This window comes from Ammospiza caudacuta, chromosome 1 (assembly GCF_027887145.1).
Source record: "Ammospiza caudacuta isolate bAmmCau1 chromosome 1, bAmmCau1.pri, whole genome shotgun sequence".
Lineage (NCBI taxonomy): Eukaryota > Metazoa > Chordata > Aves > Passeriformes > Passerellidae > Ammospiza > Ammospiza caudacuta.
Window position 1 is genome coordinate 132749358 of NC_080593.1, and position 17726 is coordinate 132767083.

Consider the following 17726-nt stretch of genomic DNA (forward strand, 5'->3'; position numbering starts at 1 on the left):
GCTCCTGGAGTGAACACCACTGGCAACCCAAACTGCCAGCAGCTGTAAGGATTCTGGCTTCATAGGCTTTGTTTGTGACTTTTTTGTTGAATTCCTAGCTTCTCAGCCTTGAGAACAAGTCTTATTTATATCTTTAGTGACCTCCTCAACCACCAAGGACCAATGTGCACAGAGAACAAATTCAAAAAATCCTCACTGAGAACAGATATTATATTTTACACCTACAGGAAGGATATAAATAAATACAAACAAACAAACAAAAAAGAAATCAAAACTCAAAACAACAACCCCCCCTCATTTTCTTAATTTGGAAAGTAGCAAATCAGACAAAGAAGCATCACAAGGCTAGCAATACAAAAGCAAACTAAGAGCAAGAATACTCACCTACTTTCCATACCATCTCCATTTAATGATGTTTTTCATTATTATAATTACCTCTTATATCAAAATTATCAAGCACAAATAGGTGTGAAGAGGCATTAGAGCTTTCAGGGTACCTTCCAGTCCTTCCAAGTCTCTGACTCATTAGAGATAGGGAGTAGCAGAGAGGGTCAACACAGGCATATCCATACACACCAGAAACAAGAGTCAGCCCTGGCTGAACTGAACACATCATGGGGCAGCACAGGGAGCTCCCTCCTCCTTTCAAAGGATGGGCATGGGAAAGGGTAACATGCAGCCAACACTCACCTGAAGGAAAAGGGTAGGGATAGAGGATATTTGTCTTACCACCATAAAACTTCTCCCTTTTAGTCAGATGACCCCTGAGGTAAACAGAGGGGAGCAAGGTCTGAAAGGAGGCAGAAGAAAGTCTCAGATTCACAGAACAGGATATGGATGGTGCTTTTCTTCTTTCCTTCCTTCTCTGAGCAGCCCACCATTCAGAGAAGTATGTTCTTGGGACACTGTCCTCCATAAAAACCAAACCAATCTTAAACTCATATGCATTTAGGAACATCTCCCTTCAACAAGCTGTGGCAATGCAAACAAAGCCTCATGGAGATACACTTTTAAAGTGTAAAAAATAAGACGAGTATCAACATGAATACAAAGGTAGTCGAGGAAAAAAACCATAAGATAGAAACGGCAGTGACAGAGGGTAAACGTTTCTCAAGGCAGCAGGAGACAAAACATCTTAGTACAAAAGGCAACTATGTGGATGGACTAAAGAGGAGAACTTTTAAAAATAAAAAATCAACAGTAGAATAACATAGTTATTATTATCTCAGATAGCATGGAATTAAATCCCAAAAGTAAAATAGAAGAAAATAGTTATCTTTTCTGTTTGTGAGTAAAAGTTTTTCACTGAAACACTTCCATTAACCTCAACAGAAGGGGGTGGGACAACAGGGGAGAAGACTTTAAAACCTAACTGGATATGAAAAGGAAGTGAAGGGACAGGCTGGATTCAGTTTTAGGGAATGAGCAAAAAAAAGCCACTGCAAGACACTTGTCCGGGTGAGCCACAATATTTTCTCAGGAAAACTGAAACTCTGAAAAATCTTCACTACATAAATGCTTTTTTCACTCCCACACTTCTAATTACTGCAGAATACTAAACACCTTTTTGATGTTCTGTTAAACAATCCAATACTTTTACCACTCAAATTAAAAAAAAACAGAATAAAAATATGTTTTAATAATAAAAAATAGTAAAAATAACACAGAGGTGGTACCGCTTATTTTTTCTCTCAACTGAGAAATTTTAGTAGTGTCACTTGAAAGGAATTGCTTTAACTACATCTGTTCATTACATTTGCCTGTTATCTAGTTCACACATTATACAGCTCCACTTATGCAATGTAAAATGCACTATAAATGCCTAAGGGATAAGAAAACGTTACCTAATAGTGTATTACACTTACTTGATGAACTCGTTCTCCAATAAATGGTATATTTTTATTTCCAAAATTCAGGCAAGTCTTGCCTGTCACTTCAAACTTACAGACACCCTGAATTATTTTATCTTTGAACCTGAACACTGTAAGCAGAAAAGTTCTTTTTAGGAACAGAGTGTATTTTAAAAGTTCATTAGAGTATTTTAATTCCAGTGAACTACAAGTAAATATTGAGCAGCCCCACAAAATGTCATGCCAAGTGTGAGTGTTCTTTCCCCAGCTGTATTTTTTGATGATGGTGGCAGATTCTTCCAAAAGCTTCATAATCTACATCAGATGATATAAAAGTTGTCCCAATAGGTATGTGTTTCCTCTTAACAGCTCCTTTCCTGGCAATTAGCTGTGTCTGGGAAACGAGAAGTGTCAGGCTTAAAAAAAAAAAAATCCAGTACAAACCATGGTTGAGAGAATGAATAAGTTTTGGGGATCTTGGCGTGCTGCAGGTTTCTTTGGGAGCATGCAGGAAGAACACCTGGCACACACCAGTTTTCATAAGGAAATTAATGTAGGGGTTTTCTGAGAAGGTAGCTCAGACTGAGAATTGAAGTAATTTTTCTTCCTCAGAAGGAAAAGAGAAATTGCTGACAAAATACAACACTTTCTCACTGTTTTTTTTTTTTTGCTATGAAGCTTGTTGTGCTCTGCAACATACACTATATAGTCATTTTGTTTTGCACAATGTTTAATAGTTTTTCCTTTTCCCATTTAATCCTAGAGATACAGCAATTCCTTCATTATCTTCTGAATGGGAAAGAATTCCACTTTTGCAATTTATGGGTTTATTTAATATCTAATAAAGAGTGCCTATAAGAGTCTGTGCTGGAAGAGAGACTATCTGGAACAATATAATTTTCTCTCGTTTTCATTAGTTGAGCAACATTTCCATGTTGCTCAGGAAAATGTTGTAAAAAAGGTAGCAGGCTGGAGGCTGGTACAATAATGATCATCACTTTTACGGCCTGTACATAAATTAAAATACACAAATGATTTTGGACCAGAACCAAGAGATACAGGCACACAGCCAGTCAGATCAGATGAACTGTTAAGGTGACACAGGTTTAGGGACATGATGAGATTCCAGACTACCTGAAAAGTGGCAGCTGTGAGAATGCCAGAGATCTCCAAGTCCACTGTGGTAGCTCCAGGAGAAGAAGATTGCCACAGAGGACCACAGGCTTCCCCACCTCCTCCTCACCCCTGTGTCCAGGGTCTCTCTCGTGCTCAGGCAGCCTCCCTGAGGAGAGGCAAGCAGCAAGGCACCTGCACCCAGCCCGTGTGCACCCCACAGCCTCAGGGCTCAGTACAGGAAAACACTGAAAATCACTTAGTGCAACACTGAAAGGACAGTAACAGAATAAAAAGTGGGAATTTTCTTCCCAATGTTCAGGTATTAAGTAGTTATTATTCCCCCACCCCACAAGGCACACTGTGCAAGAAAATTAGCCTCCTGATTGTCAATGATTGTGAACTCTGAGACCATGTATGTCTTAGTGTATTTATATTCATGAATAATATAAATAGGAAATCTTGAAAAAAAAACTATACCTACATAGAAAGAAGTGCATAATATATTTTTTAGAAGCAGAACTGTGTTTTACAAGCTAATATACACTGGCTGAATTACCTTGCAGCTGTCATGCTAAAATTTCTTCCTCTAAAATACTCCATACTGCACTTCTGTGTAAGTGTAGTGGAGTTAAATTATTCACTGGAAATTGTACTTGTTTCAAATCTAACTTTAGACAAATCTAACTTTATAGACATAAACAGGTACTGAATTCTACAGAACAAACCCAAATATTGCAATTCATAACTTTTTATCAAATAGTTTAAAACAATTGTTCTGTAAGTGCAGCCCAAAGATCACCTGCAGTTTGCAAAGCTTTTGTACACCCAGCACTCAAAGTGAGCTTTTAATAATTTCATGAAGAAAAGTTTCACTGGCCAGCAGGTGAATCTTGTGATGTAGCCCATACTATTAATAGCAACCAATATTAATATTGGTTAATACCAACATTACCAAAATTCCTGTTTTAAGGGGACAGTGCTTGATCCCTGATCTAACCACAGAACTCTTCACCTGCAATGAACACTTGATGACTGATGTGACCCAGGATACATCGCAAATCACAGGGTAGCACTTTTTGCTGCAAAAATGCTGCTAAAACAAATTCTCCTTGGAAGTTCCTGATTTGTCAAACATTTGGGGGAAATAGACCTGTCTAGGACCATCCTTATGAAACCATGACAGTTGGACTGTCCAGCTCACAAGTTCTGCACCCTGTTAACTTTTGTAATGGCCTGAAAAATTCATGTGGAGGTGGAAATAACAGTGCATTTGTGGCTAAAATTTCTGCTCCAAACATATTTGGACTAAAACTAAACAAAACTAACAGCTTCAGATACCTTTTGTATCCTAGGGGACTGAATGGAATTCTCCTTTTCTTTTTCAGGAAACTTCCATGGACAAACATCACCTACAAGTCTAATACTTTCCAATGATGTTCTCCAATTCCTTGTCATTTTATTGCAATTGCCTGGATTCTGGCATCCTTTCACTAATTGTTAAGCCAGTCCATGAAGTAAAATCAAAATAGTGAAGGAATAAAAAATACCACTCTATATGGGAAGAGTTAAAGGAATCTATCACTGATTGTCACTCAGAAGTACAAAGATTTGCATGACTGAAACCTAATTTTAGACACTGAAAAACAGTTACATTTCTAAAAACATCAGCTGCAGCTGCACTTGTTATTCCAAGTAGCTCTGCTAAAGTTTTCTCATGGGTCTGTCTATTCACGTTGCATTTCTGGCAAGACTGAAATGGTAGCATTCTCTCAGACACTGCAGCACACCATTTCTGTTCTCCTACAGTGTCAGCATTATAGACTAAGTAAAAGAAGAGGGGGAGGGGGAAATCCCCATGGTTTTGGGGTGTTGCAGCCTTGGATGGTCCCTCAGATGAACTCGACTGCGCAGGACTCTGGCTGCACGTGGACGGGCCTGGGTCCCTTCTCCAGAGCTTTGAGCTTGAGCACAAACGTACAGGCCTCTAATGCCCCTTATGGAGATACAGAGCATGTACTCAAGTTGCCTGGTCCCTTCACATAATTTCTGGCATTCCAGTGTCCCCCCAACAGCAACTGCAACCTTCTCAAAACCCCAGACTGGGAGCCCTGAAAGTTTTTCTTTCTTTCTATAGAGACTGCACACTTGGAGGGAGACACAAACTGTCCTCAAAGAAGGACCACAAACTGCTTCCTGAAGAGTTGCAGGCAATACAGAGATTACAGAACAACTAAAACCTCCTTACATCTCTCCTGGGAATTCACTCTTTCCAAAACTCAGATTTTTGGCAAAATCACATTTGAATCCCAGAACCTGATTTCTAAAGTTCATGTCGTTCTTGATGATATAAAAATGTTACTAAGAAAAAGCCTTTTACTTTTTTGAAATTTCAACTCTTTTGTGCTCTGTTCAGTGGGTTTAATTCTCTCACAGTGAGTTAATACTGAATTGAATTCAAATCCTTTGAATTACAGTCAACAAATGATTTTTAAATGTTCAGATTTGAAAATACGATTTCCCTACATAATGAACTGTATTCTCTGTTATTCACCTCCTGCCTGAGCCTTCCCACAGATCTGAATCTCAATCTAGCAGAATTCAACAATCAACCTAATAAAAACCCCCATGGTTATATAATGGATTATTTATCAGCAGCAGTCACCCACTGTTACGTGGTAATACAACAGTTACATGGTTTTGGCACATGCAAATTGTTGCAAAATCTACTACTAACTACTTAAACACAGTTTGGAAGAGCTGACTTTTAATGTTGTCCTCTTTACAGTAAACAATGTGCAAATGCTATCCTAAATTAATATTCAAGAAATATTAATATTGCTTATAAACAGAGAAAGAGAGATAATACTGAGACCTGCTCAAGACACCACGGGGGCACAAGGCAGAGTGATAAATGGAACTTCAGAACCCCTGGGTTTAATTGATTCACTTGATTACTCTCCCTTGTCTGACAAAAGTGTCCTTTTGTTCTTCAGTGCACAAATATCTAGAATCAATCTGGATTTTTCAGAGCTAAACAGTACATAGTCTCAATATTTCTTGTTGAGGTGTTTTTGTGTGCCTCACAGTCACAAGCAAATTAATGTGAAGAAATCCAAATAGAAATATGTCAGAAATGATGTGGTTCCTTTCTTTTCTTTATTCTTAGAAGAAAAGTTCTTATTTTACATTCACAATGGATTAAAAAGCCATGAAGTGCAGTCAAAGCTTAATCCTGCTTAATAATAATAATAATAATAATAATAATAATAATAATAATAATAATAATAAAGAGAAGCAGATAAAAGACAGCCCCTCTCTGTTTCACAGGGTATTTGCAGTATTCATATTAGACAGCCAAGGCAGAAGTACTATGGATAGTGACCAGGAAAGAAAGGCAAGGTGAAACAGTTAAGTAGAAGTCACAGATTACTCATCTAACCAGCTAAAGAAAACAATCTATAAATACCAAACAAAAGTCAGATTTAAAAATCAAAGTTGGAAGACAATAAAGTTACAGCTTTAGGTTTGTACCATCATCCTAAATATAGAAACAAAAAGAAAGAAAGCATAAGATGCCTGAAGGAGTGGACAACAGGCAAGTAATCAAAGCTGGCATCACTGGCAGAGCAGAGACAGGAGCTGGCACCTCTCATTTAATAAACCAGATGGAGAAGGATTTTCACCATTTAGCTGTACCCTGGAGGCAATACAAAAGTATTAGTATTTGATGCAACAAGATGGACACAACAAGAGAAACGCGGGTGACTGATTGGATTTGAGGGGGAAAACAAACCAGGAGAAAAGGATTAAAGTAATTGAAATGGTTACACTTCTGAGGCACAAGACATTGCTTCTACAGGGAAGAACCCACTATTACTGTTGGCCATCAACACCAGCCTACATCTAGAAAACAATTCTAAAGGACAGATGTGGAACAATTGGCTCTGACCTCCTAAAAACATAAGTCAAAATTTGTGTGCCATAAACAAGAGGTTTCATCACACAAATAGGTCTAGCTGATCATACTTAAATGTCTGACATACACAGTAGTAAAGATAACAGCAGGGTGAGACCATCCTATAAGAAGACAGTATCTAATAAAAGAACATAGAAATACCCTACCATATGGACAAGCCACGAGTAAGACTGTGGGAAGTGGAAGAAACAGCAGAAAGAACACTGTTTTCCACCTGCCCTCTGGAAAACAGTGTAAGCATTCATGTAAAGAGAAATCACAGTATGTTGGAATAAACCATACACATTTGATCACATGTTTAAGCAAATAAGGCAAAACAAAATGAGGAATTAGCTTTTCCAAATCCTCTGCATGCCTGGGGTGTTGACCAGAGAGATTAACTGTGTTAACAGTTGACTAGCAATCAAATATATTTTAAAATTGGCACCTATATTTGGTTACTTGTTTGTTTTACATAAGTAAAAAGCTATATATCAAAATAAAATTTTATGTTGTATACATGCATATAAATACAGCCAAAGTCCCTGCAAAAACCTCTGCTCACTTTTGGAAATCAGCAGTAAACCTCAAAAAGAGCAGAGGTGTACTTCAGGAGCTTTAGAGCAGATACAACATGTTTCCTAAATAAAACTTCAATATATATAATCTGAAATGGTTTTGCAATATGTAGTTATATTTTAGTAACATAATTAAACTAAGAGAAATGCCAAACAGATTCATAAAAGGTATCTTGAGTAATATAGGAAGTAGAAACAATACTCAGTGGGAAACAGAAACTGTAAACCCATGAAAATAATGGAAAAAGACATGAAAAAATAAAATAGGATAGGCAAGTGAATCTATATAATAGACCTCTATACAAGCTCTTTCAGCATTGTCTGGACTAAAATTTAAAAAGTGAGGGGCTGTGTACCTTGGAAGTAATCCTAGAATACATGAAGGAACAGAGGCTTTACTCTTTCTTTTCCGTTTTGTTTTTTTCTTTTTTTTTAATGAAAAAAAGAGAATATTAGGCCAGGACACCCCAAACACCCAAATTCTGTAACATTCTGGCACAAACATTCTGGGACTATTTAATCTTTTCCAGTCGTCCAGGGCCAAATGCTCATGTGCTCTGGATATGAACACTCCAGATAAAGTCCACAGTTACTGCACTTTTGTGGAAGAAACACGGAGAATTACAGGGAAACAAAATAACAGTCCACATACTTCTCAGATCTTATCAGCAGCTGAAAAGAAATACACAGATTGAGGAACACATTCACTGGCACAGTATTAGCTGGATACCTCTCTGTGATCATTATCTGCCTTTGTGTTGTCAGGTTTTCCCTCAATCCTCCATAAATATGGTCACCACAGACTAGTGAGACACTTGTTGGTGTAATCAAGAAAACTGAATATTGTGAGGACTTTAAAACAAACTTGAAGTTGACAGGTCAAGACATTATAATCATGTCAGAGGGTTCTGAACTTATTAACAGGTTTTCATAGGCACCACAACTCATACAGATTCAGAAGAGGCTGGCAGCACTGAAGAAAGATGGAGCTGATTAGGGAGAAACAGGAAATCATGGAAATTTGCTGAAGATCCTGGTGCTCAACCCACAACAAGCACAGCTGTAACTCCTTATAGCCCAGTACCTGAAAGCCAAAACTTGGAAGTTTTATACACTGAACACCTTTATATACCTGAACCAGTAATGCAAAGGTGGAATAAAACTTTATATCTTCAGAATACTACCAAACCTAATCAGTGGGTGCTCATGGTACTCAAACAAGACCAGAGTTAACTGGGATATGGGTGGCCATCCAGCCCCCAATTAATGTATGACTCATTAATGTTAGGAAAGTCTAGAAGACAAGATAAAAAACCAATGGAATACTACATTGCTAAAGGTTTGCCTTGGAAAGTTATTGGTGAGGCAGCCAGGATTTCAATAGAGCTGTTATCCTCAGAGCATCTTTCTAGAGAACAGAGTCTATCAAAAGAGATTTTACTAGCCCTTACCTCTACCAAGTTACAGGATACTGCGTGTATGACTAAATGGATTAAACTCTTTACAATTCCTGAACAGGAGGAGTCAAAATTAGGAGAAGGCAGAGAAAGCTCTCATCAGTCTCATCACCATTTCAGTGACTTTGTAAGAAAACAAATATGGCAGGTGTATGAAATTACACAGAGATTGCAGATGGCACATCAGGCCCCATCTACTGGAAACACAAAACAACCAAAACCCAGTAATGCAGTTCAAAACAAAAAAGAGGAAAAAAGTTTGGTAAAAGTCAAAGAGAGATTGGGACTGAATAAACATCTACAGATTTCTCACTATTATGAAGTTACCTGAAATGAGATTCTTAATTGCTGTGCAAATAGCAAGAACCCATTGCATAACACAATAATCTCCTAAAACATAGGTTCTGTTTCTTCTAACGACTTCTTCTAAGTCTCTTTTTGGCAGCCAGGCTTTGCCCAAAAGGGAGCACAAAGGCTGCACTACAGAAAGCAGTCTGGCATGTTGGTCTGAAGGGAACATAGGAAGCAAAGTAAAAATTAACAAATTGTCAGTCAACAAAATTTACAGGCATCCTAGAGGGAATGCAGAGCAAATCCCACAGCTCACCACAAATTCATATCTCTAAGGGCAGCAAGACAACATGCACAGAGCTATAAAACATAACTAGAATCTTTCCATGAGATTCCCAGACACTTATAAAACATGGCTGCTCTTATTAGACCCCCTTATTAGATCCCTTGTTAGACCCCAAATAAGGGTTTTATCCTCCCTTCCTGCCCCTTTAGTAGAACAGGAGACAATACAGCTATATCCCATTGCCCCATGATATTGCTTGCAATAAGTGAAAAGTTTGCTGTAAGTGAAATTGCTTGCAGCAAGTGAAGTGATCACAAATAATCAGTGGCACTTCCTGATTTCTTCAGTCATGCTAACTACTGCTGCATCTCTACAATCACCACACTGTTTCCTGCTGCCCTTTGTGCAGGCTTTGTGCATTCCCCAAGCCTGTGCAAAGCTTGGGGAATGGGAAGATGCTCCCTACTCAGCATGCCACTGCTTCCCCTCTATGGACAGCAGAACGGGTTGCAAGAAAGATTCCTCAGATGGCAGCAAAACATTGGGTATACTGCTATTCATAGTGGAAGGAAGGGCAGAACAGGAGGGAAAGGAGCCTTCAGGTCTAAGGACACAACAGGAAGATACACTTTCAAAGACAGAACATTCATTTTAAGGGCCAGATGCAATAAAACAAGACCAAAACCAAACAACTAAACCAACCCACCAAACAAAAGCCAACCAAAAAGCAAAATAAATACTAGTAAAACTACTGTATCATCCCAGAATCCAGAAAACATGGCAGGGCAAGAGGAGGAAGCTGAATCTGTCACTACTGATGTGAATAAGCCCTTACTTTTCTTGGACATGGAGTTTTAGGGGAAGGAAGATGATCTCCTCAGCAAGCAATTCGCATGTCTGGAACAAAAGGCAGCAGACCAAGCACTGGAAGAGGTGATGTGGTAAAAAGTCTCTGTGAAAGCACCTGAGAGCTAAAAAATGCCACTAATGCACACACATGGTCAGCAAGATTGAGAAGGGCACGACCTGCCTAACAAGCCATAAGGAATATAAAGGAAAACAATTTATATACAAAAAGGTATCCATGACTATTCATGATAGGAGAAAATAAATGAAATGAGATTACAGAAAGGGGAAATTAAGATAATGGAAATGCAATGGAAAAGAAATGGTTTTCAAATTCACATACATCCCATGAGATGATGTACTAGCCTTGTGCCATATGTAATGACATGGATCATCAATGCAACCTCAGTCATAAATCTTGAGTTGCACCATGCCATTAATGACTTCAGCTTTCATGCAGACAAAGTTTTTGATTAGAGTTACTGGAGCTTCACAAGCTGGTGGTGTGTCCTGGCCACCAGACTGAAGAAAGAAAGAAAAAGTGAAGGAAAACACTTCAGGTAAGTGTAAGATGCTGATAATTTAGTCCAAAAAGAAGAGAACTTGACCAAATATGTGTCCGTGTTAACAATCTCTAGAATGTGTCAAAGTACTACTTGGTCTATTCTGGCCTTGTAATATGTTCCCTGTTGAATTTCTTGCATTTTGGAGAGATTGCTCGGCAGCATCTAAAAAACCATAATAATAGGGCTCTTGGCATTTATCCTGAGGATTCTTGGGAACTTCCTTTTCGAGTTCTCAGAAAAGCACTCAATTTTCCTTCTTTCTTGAGCCCTTAAAGGAGTTATCATTACAAGATACAGTGTTATGACATTATCTTATCTGTGGTTCTTGAAGAACAGAAGGATTTACTGAAAGTTTTACATTCATAAGAGTACATTCACTGCAGAATAAATACTGGACCAATAGCTAAAGGACACCTTTTTATTTACAAAATGCACAGCTAGACTTATGGATAGCTTATTAGAGTCATACAATTTCAGGAGTCTTACAGTTAAACACTTCACTTTCCCTATCTTCTTTCACTTTGATTATTTAATGAACAGAACAACTGCTGTGAAAAAGCAAGCCTAGGTTAGCAGAAAATAATTTTGTCATCACCATTTCTTCAGCAACACTGCCTGTTGTAGCATGGGACTGGTCATTCAGATTACTGCTCAACTTCAACTATACCTTGTAAACTGAGTATTTTCACTGTAAAAAAACATCCATTATGAACTGAGAACACCCATCAGTTTGTTTTACACTACAGTAAGGGCATGTATCATTAATCTAAGCACAGTGAAGTTATTAAAGCAGAAAAAAAAGAGTAAGTACCCAGATTTCTACAAAAAGGCAAATATTATAGATACTGTTGAATTACTACAATAATACATGTTATTTGAGAAGGTTCATTAAAAATAGTTCTGTTACTCTTAACTCCTAATACCCATGTTTAAATATTTCACCACCAAATTGTCAGTGCTTCAGAAAATTTGTTACTGGCAAAAGGAGCCTACAAAAAAGATGGAGAGATGGAGAGAAACTTTTTCAAGGGTCTGTAGTGATAGGACAAGGGGGAATGGCTTCAAACTGAGAGAAAAAATGTGTTAATGTCTTCACAAAAGAGGGAGGGATGGGAGTCAATGGATGGGAGTCTTCCCTAATGATAGCAGAAAAGTATGTTAATGTCTTCAGGAACGACTAGGTCTGAAAGAACCAACCAGAATGGCTATGGCAATATTTAGGGCAAATGGGTGTTAATGTCTTTGAAATGGGTCTTAATACATCTACAAAAATCAAGCCACCAAGTTTGTTACAGAACCCAGACAACTTTAGGGTAATAGGAGAAATGAGCCCACACAAATCTACTGCAGAGCCCAGAGAGTCTGAACTTCTGATGGATCCACAAAATCCAGACATCCTTCCAAACTTTAGGGGAAAATGACAATACATCTTTTGGGGGGAATGTGTGGTAGGCAGTTGTTTGGGAAGGCTGTACCTTCATCAGCATGGAAAGGAAGAGGGCAAGATGTGGTCGGGAGTTTAGGATAAAAGGAGGCTGCATCCTCTAAAACCTCCAGAGAGACCCCATGGGGGAATGGCCTAATTGACTCTCTCCTTTTTTAGAATAAAGTTGCAGGATTCCTCTGTCTCCTTTATGGACACTGGCATTTCACAGCATGGCTTTTCTGCAAAAAACTTCAAAAGAATAGATTTAGATGTTAGGAACAAATCCTTCACTGTGATGGTGCTGAGGCACTGAAAGAGGTTGCCCAGAAAAGTTGTGGATGCCCCATGCCTGGCAGTGTTCAAGGCCAGGTGGGATGTGGCTTTGGGCAGCTTGGTCTAGTGGAGAGCGTCCCTTACACCAATTACCTATTAATTACAGTTACCTTCTCCTACATAAAAAAAACCCCCACTCCTACATACCAATAAAGAGAAGAGAAATAAAAAACTCAAGAGAATCATTTAACACAAGAGGCAGACAGTGCCATGAGACACAACTGTGGCACATGGTAACTTTGCAATACCATGTAACCACTGCCACCTCTTCATAGGTCAAGGAAGACGTGCTTGCTAATTTTATTCCCTATTCGCTTAGCAATGCCGTTCAAAATGAATGAATCAACTCCTTGAAACTCAACAGCAAATACTTGTCACTGGTGAGTGTCATGAATCCTTGTACAAACACATCAATAAGTTTTCCTGAGTAAAATGACACTCATCCCTTCCTGCCCTTATTAAGAATTGGGATGCTTGAGTCCTCAGGTGTCTCATTGCTCCACAGTTATACTACCACATCTCAAAGAAAAACAGACTGTCCCCGCGTCAAAGATTCCCTTCACACTTTTTGCCCTGACAAACTGGCAGCCACTTGCCATTTCTGGGACAAGGAACAGCCATCAAGTTACCAGTAAAAGAACAGTGATTTAATTCATGTTGGGATTTCACCAATTCCACTTTGTAAGTAAGCTTTAATAATGAGCCCTAATAAGCCTAGGATGTTAATGGCAGTACCTAGTTTTGACCTATAAATATTACTCATATTGCAAGTTCACCTAGAAATCACACCACAAATTGGCTTACATTGCTCCAGCAAATTGAGTAACTAAATAACAATAAGCAATAATAACAATAAGTTGAAAAGGGGTTGAAAAATTTGAAAACCAAGCAAACAATCAAGCAAAGAAATGAAACAAAAACCCCCATCTACCAAACTCGATATAGTTTCGGAAAAATTGTGAAATTACACCTTTCATTTACCTGAAACTGGGATAGTAGAAGTGTGAGAAGGATGCTTTGTTCTAAGATGTTTCCAGGATATTTTGGAAAACTCCACAATCCCATTATCATTTATTTTTATTATCAGTGAACATGTAAACACAGGCCAAAGAAGTAAAGGCTGTGGTTAACAATGCAGCAGCATACAAATTGCAAGAATACACGACTTACTTTCACAATATTTAGAAACCTTTTATTATCTTTTTATCTTTCATCTCTCACCCTTCTAACACACTACTCCCAGCAGCAAGGCAGTATTTTCCACCAGTCAATTAAAAAGGCAAGTGACTCGAACAAAGAGTGCCCCAGACACTGACAGATAAGAAGCACCACATCCAGCACACAGTCCATCCAGCACAGCACACTGCTAGGACAGACAAGGAGACACTCCACTGATGATTAGAAGAAAACACAGGAGAATGCATAGAGATAAGAAAATCCATCTTGCCTATAGCAATACCTACTTGTTAAAAATGAGAGAAACAGATATAGTCATCACTGAGTAACCAAAGGGAGGGACTGGGCCTGAGTACCTTCTGTATTATAGGAAAAATACATTAACAAGTCTATTCCATATGAAAAATAAAATAAACCCTAAGTGAAGGTAAATTAAGAGAGTACAGAAAGTGCACCATAAAAAATGCTTCATGGCAGCATCTACATTTGAAATTAGTTTTAGGAATGTCACCTCTGCTCCCAATATCAATTAAGGATTCAATACTTCTAAATAAATATGCATTTGGCATCTACTTCCATTCAATTTTCAAATAGCTGTAATGCCAGTTCCTTCAGTCTCCACGTCTCTTCCTCACCTCTAATCTTTCATTCCATACAAATGCACTTCCATAAATACTGCAGCAAACAGAAGATACAGTAACTTTCAATTGAACAATTCTGCATAGCACCATAACTCAGCCAGGACACAGATCACCATCTGGTTTTCAGAAAACCAACACATTGCAATATTCTTTGACGATACCAGCTAGGGCTATTTCAAAACCACAGGTTTTTTGTAAAACTGTTTCTGAAACGCATTCCACTATCTTTTCATTATTATGAGCTTTATTAAAAAGCTCCAAGTATTAGAAAATATATTATAAACATCACATTTGCTGGACACCAAGAAATACACTAGTAATAGTTTGGATAGTATCTGAATTCAAGTTCTTCACATTTCAGAAAGCATTTTTAAAAGGTAATTTTGACTTCTTTAGGTGGATGTGGAGCATTCTCATGGTTCAACTCCACCTGGCAACTAAGTACCATGCAGCTGCTTGCTCATTATTTCCCTGAGTGTGATGGGAAGAAGACTCAGAAAAAGAAATACAAAAACTCATGGGTTGAGGACTGTTAAGAACAGTTAAACAGTTCGGAAAAAGTCAGAGTGAAATATTATAATAAAAAATATCATTTTAATGACAAAAAAAACCCCCTAACAACAGCAAATAGGTAAATCCAAGAAGAACAAGTGATGCACAATGCAATTGATCACCACCCTCTGACTGATGCCCAGCCTGTTCCCAAGAAGGGGTTGGCCCCTTCCAGCCAAGCTCCCCTCCTCCCTCCCCCACCCAGTTTTCATAATAAACATGACATCCCATGGTATAGAATATCCCTTTGGTCAGTGTAGGTCAGTTGTCCTGGCTGTGCTCTCTCCCAGCTTCTTGTGCAGCTCCTCATTCACAGAGCATGAGACACTGGAAATCCTTGACTTAGGGTAAGCACTGCTTAGCAATAACCAAAACATCAGTGTGTTATCAATGTTATTCTCATGCTGAATCCAAACCAGAGCACTGTATCAGCTGCTAAGAAGAAAATGAACTCTATCCCAGCTGAAACCAGGACAAGCATATAAAAATGCTACCAAGCAGCTACAGGGGCTGCAGAGCTGTTCTCTGCATGTGTTCCAATACAGTTAGTTGGCTTTACTGACTTTTCTGACTCTCTGAAGCATTACAAATGGAGAAGCTTGCACACTTCTCATATTGCTGATTTGTGACCACTCATGCTCTCTCTGAAGACGTGGATTCATGCATGCCTCCAAATGCCCCCACAAGTCACCTCTCAGTCCCAGCCTCAAAAAAGATCCAAAGCTATATCATGCTTTTCACAAATCAGCCCAGACTTCTTCAGAAAGAAAATCTAGGAGCAGAGATCAAAAAGAAGCCATGGTGTTACCTAAACAGAACACAAGTCCAGATTATGTTGTGGCACACATTCAGGGACAGGTTAACTACTGCCATTGACTCCTCTCTGGGTAAAGAGTTACTGGGCAGGCAACTAGGGGGAGGAATAAAGGATCTGTATTGCTCTAAACACGTACTAGCCAAAGAAAGAATGTTACAAAATAGAGCACCTCTTGTATAAACCGTGTATCTTTCATATTTTCTTATGTAAATGATTTTATCAACAGAGCTCTACAGTTGAAGCACTCAAGCTTTGTGTGTGGCATCATGCACTGCCAGTCCTGCTCAGGCTGCAGCTCAGGATGTGGGCAGGTGGATGGACCTGTCCTGACCCAGTCCTCAGTCCAGCTCTGCTGCCTGGGCCTGCCTGACCAGAGCTCCCATCACAGCCAGCAGGCTCCTACACAAAGATCACTGCAGGCATTAAGGTCACCAATAACAGTGTAAGATTTTAGAAATACTGTGTTAAAGGACAGTGTGCATCTGTCAGCATTCCACTATATGGCTGAACCCTTTTCCATTTCCTCTCTACTCCTCAACTAGTCTTTTTCACAATAGATAAGCATTTTAAGTGTAAGCTTTCAGACTGGGAAAAAACTCCCAGATAAAAAAGGAATTCTGTTACCAACCAGAAAACGAAAATATATAATTTCAGTAACATAACACTACAGTGTTAAACAAATAATGTACTAAGAAAATGAAAACTATTTACATTTTTGAAAAATTCATTATTTCCACATACCTTACTTAAAAAGTAGTGTGAGAATTACAAACCTTGCTGCTAAAGAGTTTTAAATAATTATGTTCAAAGCAGACTACTCCTTTATCTAGTACAAGTCAGCCTTATGCTAGGAAAATTAACAATACATTGAAAACTGTACATGTACATTCTAGTCAAACACACAGAAAGACCAGTTCATATACCACTGACAGGCTGTTGTCACCAAAGACATTTGGTTTTGGTTTTTCTCAGAATATTTATGGCAGCCTTGAGAATGCAGAAAGTTCTTTAAAACAAATATTATACAAAACTTGGATCTAGAACAAAAAAAAATGAAAACATTCTGAAAGAATGACAAAGCACAGGGGAAAAGAACTATTGTGAAGCCAATAGTTTCAAAACCAAACACCCACTCATAACTGGCATGGTTTAAGTCAGAGAGAACAAAAATTCCTGCCCAGAAATGACATGTCAGCTAACATTGAAATGTGAGTTGCAGGAAGAAAAGAGAAAAATGCTTACCTGTGAATAGAAAAAGAAGCAATAGACCTAATGAGGGATGCCACTGCTCCAACTTTAGCAGCTTCCACTGCTCCCTGTAACCTGTATTGCACAGTTTCACCATAACTGATGAAAGGTTGGTTGTAGACGACAATCTTCCCCTTGGCCTCCTGAGCTCGTTTGCGTAGTTCATCAAATGAGGCTACAACCATTACTTCTGCTGTAATTCCTGAAAGAAAGTATTACAGTGGTTTTAGCAATGCTTTCCTATAGCTCTCCTGTGGCCACTTCTAGCAGACAGAAAAGCATGGACTGTGCAGCACTCAGGAAATCAGCGTTAGGTTTTATTCCTGAGGAAGGAAGATGATGTGAAATGCTACATCAGGGATCAGTACCAAACAGATGAGCTAGAACCCTGTAAACCATGCTATCAGGCTGGAATTAAAACATAACCTGAAGGGCAAGAAGGATACATGGGGGGAATTTTGCTCTCTGCATCGGCTTTAATGTCTTACTGTAATCATTTGTAGTACCAAAACATTTGCAAAAGCTGCCCATGAGATTAATTAAAAAAAGATAGTAATCTTTTCATGGAAATGTTTTGATATGTTGCTA

General features: G+C 38.6%; 1 protein-coding gene across 2 annotated transcripts in view; it reads right to left on the reverse strand.

Annotated features, from left to right (window-relative positions):
• Window positions 1–17726, reverse strand: part of CPQ (carboxypeptidase Q) — a 144771-nt gene that overhangs the window by 99245 nt on the left and 27800 nt on the right. For both annotated transcript variants that reach the window (XM_058815395.1, XM_058815388.1), the window contains exon 3: window positions 17133–17340. In XM_058815395.1, the coding sequence (XP_058671378.1) occupies window positions 17133–17340 (208 nt within the window). The remainder of the gene's footprint in view (window positions 1–17132; window positions 17341–17726) is intronic.